This window comes from Lepisma saccharinum, chromosome 13 (genome assembly GCF_977018435.1).
Source record: "Lepisma saccharinum chromosome 13, izLepSacc3.1, whole genome shotgun sequence".
Lineage (NCBI taxonomy): Eukaryota > Metazoa > Arthropoda > Insecta > Zygentoma > Lepismatidae > Lepisma > Lepisma saccharinum.
Genome location: NC_139241.1, coordinates 19825069 through 19841556, shown reverse-complemented (window position 1 = coordinate 19841556; position 16488 = coordinate 19825069). Strand labels below are relative to the sequence as shown.

The 16488-nt window shown below is 34.4% G+C and overlaps 1 protein-coding gene across 3 annotated transcripts in view; it reads left to right on the top strand.

Annotated features, from left to right (window-relative positions):
* krz (beta-arrestin protein kurtz) overlaps positions 1-11335 on the top strand; it is a 117924-nt gene extending 106589 nt beyond the window's left edge. For all 3 annotated transcript variants that reach the window (XM_083133936.1, XM_083133938.1, XM_083133935.1), the window contains one exon: positions 1289-11335. In XM_083133936.1, the coding sequence (XP_082990062.1) occupies positions 1289-1379 (91 nt within the window). In that variant the 3' untranslated portion in view covers positions 1380-11335. The remainder of the gene's footprint in view (positions 1-1288) is intronic.
* Positions 11336-16488: the final 5153 nt, after the last annotated feature.

Here is a 16488-nt window from a genome sequence, read left to right as displayed (position 1 = left end):
TAAATGTAAGCATAAAAGCAGCATTTTCTACAACATTATAAATCTGTCAGAAAATGAAAAATTGTGTATGGTTTATGAACTTTTTCTGTTGTTTTTATATTGTGGAGATCTGTTATGGTAAAATAATACCTCTGTTACTTTAGCCTGAAAGCTAGATGCACATGATTGTAGCACCCAATACATTTGATGCAGATCGTAATTTTACTCTTCGAATTTTCACATATTTTTGTGTGTAGAATGAAATTTGCTAAAAAAAAAAAAAAAAAAAAAAAGTTGTGAAAGTGAACACTCATAATAATTAACAGATTGTATATTTAATTGAAAAACACAAGGTTCAAATGAAAAATATTGATGAAAAGCATGTCTGGAAATATTTCAACAAAAAATGATAGCAACCCTTGTATGCCAAATTAGAGTATAGTTGGTGTATTTTATTTCAGGCTACTTCATCAGATGTTACTTGAGCTGATTTTTTAATTTTTTTTTCTTTCTTTTTTAAAAATTCAATGCTGAACTCCCTGTTGGCACAGTGGTAAACGTTGCCTAATAATCAAAGGATCCTGCGTTTTATACTAGTGGAGGCACATAGTTGTTTGGATCCCAACTTTTAACTGAAAGTCCAGTCCTGATTAACCTCTTCGTGAACATAGTGGACTTAAGGAAACTCTGACTTAAATGCCATAGTTGATCAGTTGATGGGACTATCCTTGTTTTGCAGTGAGAGTTGGATTAATGTGAAGGATATCATAAGAATTTTCAATAACACTTTTTAGTGCACAGAATGTTGGACTCCAGTTATCTGTATTGGTAAATTCTAGATCTATATTGATACTCTAGAGTCACAGTGGTCTAGTTGGTAGGGTGTCTGACTGCCAAGCAGGAGACCTGTGTTTGATTCTTGGTCTGGGTGATCCAAGGTTGGATTTTTTCTAGCCTTGTCCCTGGGGGGGGGGGGGACAGCAGCAGCTCTGGGGTACACCCACCCAGATCATCATCATCAGTGGGTACCTTGATGCAATCCTGGGGAGTGAAGGTGGCTGGAGCATGGTGCTGATCACATCACCTCCAAAATCACCGAGATCGAGAATGTATGAGGCCCTACCCCCACATCCCCTAAATGTACCTTCATGGCATGGTGCTATATGCACAGGGAACTTTACCGTTTATCTTATATCGATGCTCTATTGGTGTGGTAGAAATTCTGTTTTCCACATTGCTAATGTTTGATAATAGAATTTGTTTAATTTTTATTTTCCAACTAATGCAATATATTTTACCTCCTTCACAGGGATGGAGTGCCTCCTGTTGAAGGTGACGATGACATAATTTTTGAAGATTTTGCTCGTTTAAGACTCAAAGGGGGTGAAACTGATGCTTGAAAGTCCCGTAGCAGGTAAATGTTAGACTGCATATTCTGTGCCCCACATTTATATCAACAACTACATCAACAAAAGCCCAGTTTTTATACCTTTCAGACGCAGGTAGTTTGATTTTAAACACCACCTATAAAAGGTATAATCAATCATGTTTCTGTAACAGTGGATATGTTTAAGCAGTATATGAATGTAGGTGCAAAAAACCAAGAGGGTACATTTACTGAGCTTCGCTTATTTTTTAAACAATTGATATATAAATATGTATTTTTATTTTCATAAATATTTACCAAGATAAATGCATTTCATTCTCTATCAATTTGTTGAAAGTAATCCTGAGGATAATTAATTAATTTTGCTACAAAACTGTGCACACATATGTGACTTTGTGATGATAATGTGGATAATTGGTAAATACTATGAAAGTGTTCATTAATTAATTATAGATATTCATTTATGAATAACATGTATGGTGCATTGGCATCTGACTGCTGTACTGTTTCTCTTTATGCTTTGACGCACTCCACCTTCCTTCATTAGTTTATTTATCAACTAGATGTTGATAGTCATTTGATTATTTTGTTATACACGATGATGTATTCGTTTCTATTTGTCAAGAGAAGAAAACTTGTAGGCGTAAAAGTCTTCTGTATTATTAAGCAAGCATATCACGTACAGGTTACACTGGTCATTATAAATCTAGTGATATGTTGAGCAGATAATGAGTGTGTGTATGTGTTAACATGTAACCATGTAACATGTCAAAGAGTGTGGTTGTGAAAGTGATCAGTCGTTCTCAGTGTAATTACTAAACTAAATAATGTAATGTTAACTTTGCCAAATATTCGTAAACGTATGTACATGACACTACAATAAGAAAACTTATACCTCATTAATATGCATGCGCATGTAAGGATGAAAACAAGGCTAAATGCTGGTTTCACAGCATTTCACCTGAAACTGTATAGTGGAGAACAAAAGACAGACTTTGTTACGTGTGTAACAGTGATATTTCCCACGTCATGTACACTGTACCAGTGAATTTGCAAAATGAATTCGACCCTTTTCATGTCTTCTAACTTAACAGGCATAGATGTTGATGTTACGTAGAGTCCTTGCATGTTTAAGAAGTTGAGACGTTTTTGGTAGGTTACAAATATTCTCCAAAAAATAAGTTTGTAAAAGGATTTTAAAATAGGAATGCGACACATTAATCGGTACTCTATTGGTATCAGGAAGCCACGGTAGCTCAGTCAGACTGACTACCATTTGATCCCCTCCGGGGGAGAACTGGGATTTTTTCAACCTTTTCAAGCGGCTCCTGTGCCCACCCAGGGTCGTATAAAGTGGGTACCTGGAGGAAACTCTGGGGGTAAAGGTGGCCAGGGGCATGGTGCTGATCACATCACCCCCAGCTTGGCCGAGATCAAGAAAGTGTGGGGCCCTAACCGCACACCCGCTATATGCCTTCATGGCATAGTGCAAAGCACAGGGGAGCTCTTTACTTTTCTATCGGTATCAGCTAATGTAGGCATATTGGTGTATTGGTAATATTACTGATAGTTTTACCAATCCCATATATATTTAAATATCTTATAATTTAGAATAATATTGTGCCATTTTGTTACAAATTTTATTAATGTAAAAACATATAATTTTCATTTCATACTTTAAAAAAAAGTAAATGTCTAAATTTGCAAACGTTTGGTTCATCTGGCAACATAGAGAGTTCATTGAACCATTTGGAATTTTATGTTCGATCAGTTATCGGTGTCGGTAGATTTTATATCAGAATCGGGCAAAATTTCATATCGGTCCATCCCTTTTTTAAAATATTTTGTTCATCTTGTATGTGTGCAAGTTTCTTTTTGTAGAAGTGCAACATTCATTTCAGATCAATTAGGTAGACTGCAGGAAACGTAATGCATCACTCACAGTTTGTTTTCATAATATTGCAAGTTACTGTATGATTATCACAATCCCACTTTAGTATTTTAGGATTTTGAGGTAAGTTTTCTAAAGTTATACATGTATATATTTTGCAGAATGTAATTAGTATTAGTTAAAATTACCAGCAGCATACCGATGCACAACTGAAAAAATCAATTCTTGTCTTGAACAAAGACTTGTAAACATATTTTATTCTAAATTATTTTTAAGTATTTGAGAAGAAAGTGAAATGTGAAAGACTGCTGATGAAAATAACAGGTAGAGAAAATATAGTTTCTGGATGGACGTACTGTAAATAAGCTGTGATGTGTAATATGGGATCAGTTACGTGTTGCTGTTTTGATGGTAACTAAATGTATTTGAGATTGCTAAAGATGCACAAAGACTGTACCTACAACTACACCTATGCGTTTTGTAATTCTTTTGTAATAAAAATATTAGTAAAAATGATAGTCTACCAAAATAGAAGAGGCGAGCATGTGATTTGATTATTGTTGGGAACATTCGAGATGAGACGTGCAGAGTCCGAATAAAAGACAATTATTTCAGGCAGTTTCCTTGTCATGCAGGCATGATGTAACACCGTGACAGGGCAGTTGTCTGTTGTGACGTAAACTTCATTTGTAGGAAAGAGGTATATCAGTTTGTTTTGATAGTGAACAAAATGAAATATTTACACTTTTCAGTCTTCACTTAACAACAATGTATGTATACATATTATCTGCGGACTGTAAATACGTTGTGTATATACTAATTTATGTGCCATGTTCATGGAGAACGTACATTTCCTGATGTAGTCTGTGAATGTCTCCATACATGGAAAATATCAGATGCCAAGTAATAATTTTGTAGTAAGAGTGTTGTATGTATATTTTAATTATATTTTATTGCTTCGAAAGTATCATTACTTATGCTTTCACTTTGTGGAAATAATGCTTCACTCATATTTTATTTGCTGTTTCTGGCTGGTTGCATGGGAATTGTGTTGAAAATACTGGATAAGGAAACGGGGAAAAAGAAATGAGATGGATAGTTTAAGTAAAAATACCAAAGACATAATCTTGTTTCAGGATAAACAGATTTTTGGTATGCTATTTGCTTCAGTGTACACTTTGTAGGTAAAGTGAGTTGAGCGTCTGATATAATATATTGTACTAACATAAGCTGTATGAAAGACATCTTTTAGAAGTTATAAACTTTTTTATATATATCTGATTTCAATGTTTACTGTGCACTCGAATGTTCTTTATTTTCTGCTTTAGAGGCACTTATTTATTAAACTGCATATAATGCTATATTAAGGAATATTAATGGTAGGAATATGCCTTGTGTTGTGACCAAACACATGTGAAAAGTTTCTATCAGTTGTGGGACTCTGATCTAGGCTAGGAAACATAATTTCTAATAGAAACAAATTGAAGTGAACATATTACAGCAGAGGCTGGTGATCAGAAAAAAATAGTTCTCTCCCAGCCTTGTCAAAAACTGTGAGTGTTGGGGAGGTGTGGGGGATGTAAGGTGATGCCTCAATACTTGAAGGAGTGATGGTAGCTCTTGAAAGCATTTCTGTCGTGAGACATGGTAGAAGCATTGTATTTTGAATTTTTTTTATTTACGAACCTTGTAATCTTCAAAAGTAATATCCTAATATTCTGTGCTAAGCTGATTTAAGTTTAAATTTTACACAAGATTATATGAAAATGAAAAAAAAGTATGAACATTTTTTATAATTATGCACATAATAATAATAATATTGCGTTTTGGTCTTTTCTTTTTCATTTGCAAAGAAAGGTAGGCACTGTTTGAAACTGTATGTTTCCTAGTGTAAGCTGTGTTCAGGGGCACCAATATCCCTTCTGTAAACAGGATAAAGATTCCTTTGCTGTATAAGTTAAGTGAAAATTTAAACGATTGTCCCACGGTGGCAGAAACTTAACCATATCCCCTACCCTCATTGTGCATATTTCATATCCCTTCCATCTGTGCTTCCCAGGAATCCTTAAGTAAAACATTTCCACAAAAGGATTCTGTGAACTTTTCTTCTTCCACATGTGTTGAATGTCCTGTCTGTCTTGGTATTCTTGGTTTAGCTCGGTGTTGATCATGTGTGCAGTTCAGTATTGTCTGAACTTTTGTGTAGGTAATACATTTTCATTTTACACATTAACATGATAACACTTTTCATTTTCACATTATGCAACATCCAAAATTTGGTGTCTAAATATATGAGGACTATGCAGAAAGTAAGTTCTGTTAGGTTGTTAAAGAAAAAATAAAAGTATTTGTCACAAATTTATTGTGGTCAGAGTTCTTACACTGTAAATTGCTTCTTGACAATTATGTATATTAGGTCTGAGTTGATACCACTCTCAACCAATACCCAAGCTGATGCAGACACTCTTACTGATACCCCTTTATATCGATGCTTGAAAATTGTCATAATTAAAAGTTGTTCAAAATTTTGATTTATATTAGCATGCAAGTATTCCACTCCAATTATATGCATCAATTTGCCAAGAGTTTGTTTTAAAATATTAAAAAATTACATCAAAATGTTCAAATGTATGTTACGTAATTGTAAAATGTGCAGAAAACTGTGCAAAATAGAAACTTCAAATTTTGCACCATTTCCCGGACAGTTAGACATCATGAAAGTGCCATGTAATCTCTTTTTGCACATCCCACAAAAGAACAAAGTACGAGATATTTTTTTGGCAGTATTGGGTAAATAAATTCTAATGATGCCAGTGGTATTGGCTCTGACCATATTGTGACCCGATTAATGTTCCAGACCGTCATGTTCGACTTGATTCATGAGCTTTTACATGTGTTGTAGCTCCAAAAATTTTAGTGTTAATGCAGAAACCAAGTTAAAACTTTGATTTTATGTTCTACCACTTAATCCAAATAGTACATGGTTCAATGAGTTTTCAGAATTCCAAAAATGAGAATTTTATGTGCGATCACAGAACGTAAGTTTCAGTGGTTGGAATCTCCTCTTAACTTCCATGCACTTGTCTTGAACAAAGTGTATGAAGGTTAATATCAAAATAGAGTAACTATGCATTTTATTATTTCATTGTTATGAAATGTAAAAATAGAAGTAAGTGGAGGAGTTCCGGATGGTTACTCATCCAATTTCAAAAATTTCTGATGGCACCCATGGTGGCGGTTATATTGAAAAGTGGTTTTTGGTGTTTGGATTATCACTCATATGTGTAAATCCCTTTTTTGTAACATCCCAACAGAAGTTACTTTCTGAACACCCCTCGTATCTCATCTACATTCAACAGTATAGATCCATCACATAAATTTCAGCTTTTTCTAAATTGAAATTGAAAATCGCATGAAAAATCTATTACCACAACAAGACCTTCTATAAAGAACCTACTGGCATCAAACATACCTGAGTTGTAAAAAGTTCAGTGTACTTCCATTTTCCTTGCATTCTCATAATTATTGATTTTTGCTTCATTCAGAGTAGGCTCGTTACGGCAAATGTTATGGCATTGATCTGATAACTAAGGATAGACATGTGTGTGGTCAAAGAATGCACACATGCAACGACCCTAAGAGGGGAATACTATGCTAACATGCAATCATACTGGGACACAGATGATGTTCCGTCTACTAGATGCTGTGGCTGTGTTTACCACACACATGCAAAATGTAATTATATATAACAATTGGTGATTTATAGTTTTATATAAGAAATCATGGCTCTCTCAGATTGATATTTCCCATGCTTATAACTGTGAATTTGTAGCCAACCGGTCAAGTTTACACAAACACACATATATGTAGTATTACATAGGTATAACATGCCACCTCAGTAAGTGAATGTGTTGAGTGATTTTGCTACTGAAAGGTCAGAGTTCCGGTCATTGTGTACCTTTGTAAGTCCCCTTTCATGAATATTCTTAGCCTAAAGAGGCAGAAAAGTGAGAAAAACAAAACATCAAAATATGTATAACATATCCGTTAATCTGTATTTATTTGTGAAATTACAGTGCAACCCACATTGTATATTCAATCTTGATGGTCGAAATGTAGCAAATGAAATTTTCCTTGATTTTACATTTTCCCGCATTTTAAGTTCTTTCGGCTGTATTTCCTTCAGCAACAATGGTGAAGTTACTAAAGAAGTTTATATGAAGTAATTATAATTTTGTAGACAAAATATTGCAGTTGTCACAACATATTTAAATAATATATTTTGTATTTTTTCACAACTACAAGAGAGAATATCTTACATAATGTCTTACATTACATTCTTAATTGTTCTTAGTTCAGTTTTGGATAAGAACTGGTTTACAACGTATCAAAAGGTTACTTAAATTCACATTGCAGACTCTGTTGTACTTTTTACATTACTTCAAATTCAATTGTGAGATTTGTAGATTTCCAGGTGAACCTATACTATACGAAAACTTTTCATGCCACAGTATGGGCAAGGACTTTATATTTCTGCATAAGATTTTAAACATTTTTCATTTTTATTTTTGTAACTTTTTCAAATAAAATACATATTTTGCAATATGTAAAACACTGGATAAAATTAATAGGACCCGAGATTAGATAACATGAAGTATAAAACTTATTGAACAGAAGATACTACTTTATGCCTTGTGCTGAAGAATACTTGATATTCACTATATAATGTGATTAATAATATAAAATTTGTCTTGTTCACTTTTATTCATGTTAGGAAGACTGTTCAGGGTGCCAGTTTGCATTCTAAACTGTTGGAAAACTGTGTGATATTTAGGAGTTGAAAGATGTGTCAGAGTGAACACACATGTTTTATGTTTCATCATTAGACCTTGGATTTTTAGGTTCTAAAAAGTGTGCTTTTAGGTTCCTAAAATAGGCTCTAAAATCCCAAAATAGGTTCTGAAAATCCTAAAATAGGTTGTAAAAATCCTAAAATAGGTTCTAAAAAACTTAAATTAGGTGTGAAAAATCCTGAAGTAGGTTCCAAAAGAAACTTAAAATGCTTAAAAATTCCTGAAAAATACTGATTTGGTACATATTCAAAAACAAAATTTCTAAAGACCCGTAAGAAATTTTAATAGTTATATATAACAACCAAATATTAATTTTCTAACCAAATTTTCATTTCCCATTTTCAAAATTACCTATCCACAAATTATTGTAATCCTATATTTGTGTTAGCAAAAGTTACTTGTTGATCTGAAGAATGAATTAAGTATCTATGATTTGCTGCACAATACCAGGGTGGCTAGTCACTGGGAATTCAGTGAATTATTGGCTCCGGGAACTCTGCGTGAATTTTTCTGCATAGACGTGAAAAATTGAAACTTTTATTAATCCAATTCTCATTGAATTTATACATATTTATAAAAGCCCTGACGCTTTTCACAGTTTAGTTTGTTTTTTTTATCGAAGAAGGAAAGGAAATGAAAGCTGTGTGGAATATAAAGGAAGGGAAATCGACAGAAAATGTGTTTCAAACGTGTTAGTCATTCATTTTTTTTTTGTATCAAACCGAGCAAATACCTCCGTGTGACATAAAAATCCTGTAAAACCTTAAAATATATATAAAAACCTAAAAAAAGGTTTGATTTAGGCACATAAACCTAAAATAGGTTCTAACAAGCAAAATAGGTTATTTTAGGCACTATGAAACATCATCAGTTGTTTCCTTTATTAATGAAACTCTGACGTAACTTGTTTTTTCTTATTTACCTGCAAATGAAAAAATAGGTTAAAAACCTAAAATCCAAGGTCTATTCATCATAAAGTAAGATATGATGAATTGTACTTGTGGTCTTAGAAATTAACATTCCATCTAGTTTTTTTCTTCTTTTTTTCAGATCTCATAATTTCAGCTTCTATTTCTCTCTCTCTCCATCATCATTCCTGCCTTCTTTTATATTTCTATTTTTTGCCTATTTTTAGTTCCTTGTACATAGGTTGGAGGTATATAGATTACAGTCTGTTGCATTTCAAAATTTGTTGCCATGTGAGTTAGTTTTCTGTCACAGATTGCAAGCTTTATATTAAAAGTCAGCCATATTTTTGGAGTTTTTTTTAAAATGTATATTAAAAGACTTATTTTGCCTTTTTTTGAACTTAGACAGCTGAATGGGACAAATGCATGAAGAGCACATGCATTACTTTAAAAGTATCGAAAATATGCCTGTGCTGAGTATTTTAAAGTTCTTTCAGATTCCACGTTAAATCATCAAAGGTTATAGACAAATAAAAACTTAGAATTCATGATGGATGCAGTTTTAATATTGTGTACATGAATTTCCGTGTTTCTGTGTTGTGGATTGGTTTCCCAATTAATTTCGTAGACTCCCTGCCTGGTTCCAGATGCCGTATCCTCAGTGAATGAAGGCACTGAGCCTTCGAAATTAATAAGGGAAAAAAAGCTATCCAATTTGCAACATGAAACATGAAAATTCACGTACACAAAACTTAGAAGTTCTCAGAAGTTTGTTGTAGAATTGACCAAGTTTCTGAATTGAGTTCCTCTCTGTTTCTAATTCTATTTATCTGCAACATTGTTGTGACCTAATTGTTCTGGGTGTTTACTTTTAATAGTATTTTTTTTTTCTGTAAGCCATTTAAAAATACATGGGAGATATCATTTTGTGTGCAAATTGAGTAATTTTAATTTTGTTACACATGGAAGACAGCTGCCAGTAATTGCTGTCATGCGTAAGCTCTTGAACTAATAAGAGATGCAGGCTGTGGTTGGCAGATGGCATGGATATTGTACAAAAAACATTATAGGGTAACTTCTGAAAAGCAATATCATATTTGAAACGAATATGTGCTGTATCAATAGCTTGTGAGCAAACATGTAGATTTCTGAGCATGCGTTCTGATGTACAAAACTGCTTTAGCCTGGTGTCAACGAAATACCAAAACAAACAAAATAAAGGTAGTTGTTTAGATATAAGTTAGAGAGAAGAGTGTGGACTTATTAAGAGTGTAATAAATAGGATTTGGGATCCACAGAAATGTGATAGGCTGGTTGTTTTGGTTTAGCAGGAGATTGCTCAAACGAAATCATTGCGTGTAAATATGCAGGAAGAAATTGCAGCATCTTTAACTTAACCCTGTTGACTGTTGATGCCAAATGTCTTTTTGTAAGCAGTTTTTCTAATGTGTACAAATTACCAGATTGAAAGGTTGTGCATTTTACATTTTAACTTGAACTGCTGTATAGAGTTTGCAGTATATGCTTTATATGTTCCAGAGAATTAACGTATTTACTAATTTCTTTTGCACAAATTCTCAGGTTGCACAAAAGTATGGAATTTAGCTGTGCTTCATAAACAATCACAAAACATTAATTTACATATGTTCCTTTTTTGTATACATGGTTCTTGTACATTTTTGTAAACTATTGGCATATTTGCTTCCTTTTCTGTATGTGCTACAATATGTGTTGTTCTAGTTGATGTATATTTTTGAAGTGTGTGCGAGTGTATACTTTAAATTATGTGAATGGAAGCTTGCATGCATGTGTTAAAAAAGTACCACAGAGTAAGACAAATCGTGTAATGATTTCAGTAAAACTGTGTATCTAAGTTTTAGTGCTTCTGATGTTATTTCAAGATATGTTACATTTGCGTAATTATATTACTTTTTTAACTTTGATTTTTGAAATGCTACATATTATTTTGCACGTATTCATTTTGCTCCAGCACATAGAATATAGCTGCACAAACAATGTACATGCTTTTTTTCTAAATTAACTATTTTATATAAAATTATTCAAAATGATGATAATATAATGCCAAATTATTCTGTGCGTACATTTTTAGTGAGAAGTATTCAGTAATGACATGCTTTGTTGTATCGTCCTATTATGTAATTTATGTTTCCTTTGCCTTGTATTTATGGACAAAGGCATAAGAATTGCAATTAAAACTATGCCTTTCATTCATAAGTACAAGTCAAATGGCATTTATGTATTAAACATTGTACTGCTTAAGTTATGTTAAATGTGGCCAATAAAAATATCGCACCAATGAATGTTTTCTCATCTATTCTCACCACTGTTAGTGCTTCACGGTATATACTAGGGATCGGCTGGATATGAAATTTTGGCCAATACCAATAAAGTACCGATATAAAATTTACAGATACCCATAACCGATATTCTATCAATCCGATATATACAATTCCAAATGGTTCACTGACCTCATTAACAAATGCATGTCACCAGATAAACCAAACGTTTCCAATGGAAAAGAAACTGCATATTTAGACATTTACTTTAAATAAAAGAAACATATGTGATAGGGATTATATGTTCATACCCATAAAAATTTTAACAAAATGGCACAATATTACATTAAATTTTAAGATATTTATAGATATATCGGATGAGTAAAATCAGTAATTTTACCAATAAACTGATATGCCTCTATTGGCTGATACCGATGGCATACCAATTATTATATCCCATCCCTAGTATATAGTACCTAGAGAATAGTCCCACTTATCATGGATTTTAAATTTGTAACGTATCCAGTGAAAATTCACAACATTTTATCTACGGTTTTTCCGAGGAGTCTATGGAGCAATACCGCACATAGCAGTAGTTGGAGAAACAGAGTGGATGGAGTGAAGCAGTATGCACTGCTGCAAACTGCTGGTAGCTGCAGTCACATTACCCCTACATGCAACCCCTTTCCTTCTCTTGTGCTCATTGGTTGGGCCCTCTCGATTCACTACTTGCACAGAGGACTTGCTTTCCTTTGCTTGCTCTATAGACTCCTGGGATCTAGCATAACACAACTTCATGCAGTGGACTGTCATTTTCAAGCTGTATGTTGAGTACTAGTGGCATCTGTGATAGACTTATATGACAGGTGTCGTAAGATCAATTCCCAACCATAACAGAAACTTTTTCAGAAGGCAAAAGTTATTTGACGAAATATTTTTTCAGATACACGAGAACATTGTCGATTCTTTTCAAGGGTGGTAAACCTTAAATTCCAGATAGCTGTATCAATGGCAGTAGACAATCGGGTACCACGTGATAGGTGCAGAAACCAGATACGAAGCATAGCTTAGTCCACGTTCCTTGTTTGACCAAATACTTTATGTTGGATTCTGACAACATTTTTACGTATGAAGTAAAGACCACAAAGAATGCTTTCGATCCAAATTGATGACAGTTCCTATTGCTTTTTAAAGAAAATTATAAAAGGAATTGCGTACTTAGAGTGAATAACATTAATAATAATGAAGGGTATGTTGTGTACATTAGTTTCAAAATAATTACAGATTTTTCAGATTGAATGGAAAGTTATTGTTTTGAAATAAATCTCAACTTTAAATTGTATATCTTAGTGCTGGGAGAAAAACAAAAACTCTGATCAGATGAAAACATTCGTCGAATTCTACACTGAATTAATTATTGCAAACATTCTGAAACAAAATTATTCAACTTACTGTACTTGATACACAAAGTGTATCAATGCCATTCTTATAAAAACAAAACAACAATAATACAATTTGGGGAGTTTTGGATTTGAACCCGGGACCCTTAATTCCTTGAAGGGGAGGGGGGTGAGCTCTGACCTGAATATTTTACAAACTACTCTACAACATCGCTTGTAGCAAATATTTTGAAATGCATTGATGCAAGTATTGATTGTTAAAAATATTTATCCTAAACTATTCGTAATTATGCCTCTTGGTGCTCAAACTTGACAGCGATTTCCTCTAGGTGGACCACTACAGAGTGCATGTTTCCAACCTCTGCTTCCAATTTTAACATGCCGAATTGCAAATATTCTCTAAATTATTCCTCATACTGAAGTTTTCCATTTTGTTCTCTATTAATATGTTGGGTAAATTAATTTCTGATTTATGAACAAGAATGCAAATCTTTCACCACAGTGTTTCTCAACTAGTAGAGGGACGTACTCTCTGGTGCTCAAAAGCTGTTGCGAAATTAATGATTTATGGACTTTGAAATCTTTCAGGGCGGTCAGGTAACTTTTGGAGAACTGTTGTACCTTGCGCCAATGCGAAAATTTGCACTTGTAAGAGTTCCCGTCTAAAAGGCTTACATGTGGAGAGACTCCTGTATGGTATAGGTTAAATAATGGGTTGGCAATTAAGTTCCCGCCGTTTTTTAATGAAGGTGTTGAAAGGTTAGTTTTCAATAAACAGATTCAAGTAGTTAATCAATAATGTATTCTCCTGTGTTGTTTACAACGTTTTGCCAAAGTTCAACAAGGTTTTCAATACCTCGTCGGTAGAAATCACGTGGTTTAGACTCGAAAAAGTCATCCAACCAAGCTCTCAATTCAGCATCAGTATTGAACGAAACTCCCCGCATAGCATTTGAAAGAGATCGAAAGAGGTGAAAATCCGTTGGTGCCAAATCAGGAGAGTATGGTGGGTGTGGCAGCACTTCCCAACCATGAGCTTGAATGGCGTCCTTGGTCATATTGGCGATATGAGGGTGGGCGTTGTCGTGCAGCAAAAGAACACCATGCTGCCGATTTGGTCTTTTCTCTTGAATAGCCATGTTGAGTCGTTCCATTTGTTGCACATAGAGTTCCGCGTTGATCGTTTGGTTCCTTTCAAGCAATTCGAAATGGAGAATCCCTTCCCAGTCCCACCATACGCACAACATTGTTTTACGCGGATGAAGTTCCTGTTTCGTGCGTGGGGTCGCTTGTTTCCCGGGGCTCAGCCATTCCTTACGCCGCTTCATATTCATGTAAAGGCACCATTTTTCATCGCCAGTAACGATTCGGTGAAGAAATCGTTCCTTGTGCCCATGGGTTGCACGGTGCTGAGCAAGCAAACCAGCGGAGATTGTGGCTCGTTGATTTTTGTTGGTGACACTTAAACTGTGAGGCACTCATGTTGCACACTTCTGAACCTTTCCCATCGAGTGAAGATGCTTCTCTACAGTAATGTGGGAGCAACCCATTGTCTCTGCCAGTTCCCTTGTTGTTTGACGCGAATTTTCATGCAACAGGTGGTTCAATCGCTCTTCATCGAACTCAACTGGATGGCCATAACGAGATGCATCTTTGAGGTCAAAATTTCCTTTTTTGAAATTCGCGTACCAATCACGGGCGGTTCTTTCAGCTATAGCACCCACTCCATACACAGCACAAATGTTGCGAGCAGCTTCTGCGGCCTTAGAACCTTGATTAAAGGCAAAAAGGAGGAGGTGTCGAAAATGCTCATTCTTCTCAACTTGACATTCCATTTTAATGATCTGTAAATAACAAGAAAATGTGTCTTAGTAACAAAGAAACATAAATTTAGGTAGAACAATATATTCTCTTTCGCATGATGTACACCTTCGTGCCAAACGTATTTAATGTCATAGAGATTTTTCCAATTAAAAAAAACTGCGGGAACTTAGTTGCCAACCCAATAGTATGATTACATCATCAAAATTTTTGAGTTCAGGGAAGGTTTTATCTTGTGGAGTTAAAAGCGATGCTTTGATTCTGAGTGGCTGGATCTGTACAAAGATCGCTACACATGATCCTTGCCAGCTTGATGCCTGACTTCCCAGTTGACTTATTCAAACAGAAACTGACAATGAGTGTGGAGGATTCAAGCCAGGAAAGACAGCTTGTCAAGCTGACAATGAAAGATGAAACATGTTTCACATAGGTTTTCATTCCTGTAATGACTAGAAACCAAAAATGACATTTTGCAATTTTGCAGTCTACTTCCTTTTTTGATTCTCGATGATTTTGTGTGTTTTGCAGTGTCTTCAAGCCTGAAACTTAAACACTGTAAAATTAAAGATGAGCTTTATTAGGGTGGCTACTTACATGAAATTCAGTGAATTTTCCCCCATAGGTACGAAGAATTGCAACTTTTATTAATCTAAATCAATGCCCTGAGACAAGTTTTTCACTCTTTAGCATTTATTTTTATCAAGAAAAGAAAAAGCTGCGTGGGTAATAAAACAAAAAATTTGAAATTTTTATACAATTAACATTTTATTGTAGATCCTGCAATATTTGTAACTTGTGTTTGTAAATGTATTTTGAGTCTGAGTATGTGAAATGGAAAATATCAACTCTACCCCTTAAATTAAATATTACCATTGAATTAGAATTTTTGGATACATTGGAATTATACAGACCCATTATACTGTTAATATATTTGTGTACGTGTGTGCGAGAGGCGGTAACACACAAGATTGAAGTAGAGAAAACATTTGCTTGTACCCTTGAATTTTTGGAAAAATTCGTGTCCAAAATCGAGAATTATTCTTGAATTTTATCATAGTCCTAGAGTGGCCATCCTGTTTCTTAAGTTGCATAAATGATTATTGCTCTTGTGAAATGTAAAAAGAGTGTACAGTAGTAAAGTTACACATTAATTTAGTAGAATTGCATATCCATATTGGAATATTGATTTCGTTTGGATAGAGTTTTTATTGTTACACGAGCTCAAAATAGGTTTAGTTTATTAGTGAATAGTTACTTGATTCTGGTTATACTTAGTGGGGGGGGGGTGAGTCCTAGATTAGTTGCATACTTTTTTGTGTTTGTTAATGGACTTGAAGAAACAAAAAATGTGATGTCCATCGTACATCAATGTAAAGAGATTTCAGAGAATACGTCTATATGCATATAACATATACCTTATAGATGAGAATGTAAAAAATAAATGGCGTAGGAAATTGAGTAACGCGAATGCTGCAAAAGGAATCCGATCCGGAATCGCAAACAATGGTGCCGCCGGTTCAATCACCTGAGGCTGCTGGTTTCCCATCATCCATAGTGGCAGGGTGACTGACTTGAGATCGGGTCATGTTCAGGCCTGCTTTGTCTGTCTTCGGAACTGGAATGTCCAAGTTTTGTATATTTGTATAAAAATGCATGATTTTCTTACTCCGGTTATTATTTACCTTTGTTCTCTGTAAGGTATGTGTTATATATAGACGTATTCTCCGAAATCTCATCTTTACATTGATGTCGATACGCATCATAATTTTGTTTCATAACTGCTGTCACAATAATTAAAGCTACCTCTTACAATGGAAAATCCCATTGATTTGGATAGGAAGAAAACATGTTTGCCCGTTGTTAGACTCAAATCCTGGTTTGTCGTCTGCTGTGACGTCACCACTAATATGATCCATTGCCATACTCCGTGATGGTATTGATTCATTTCTTTA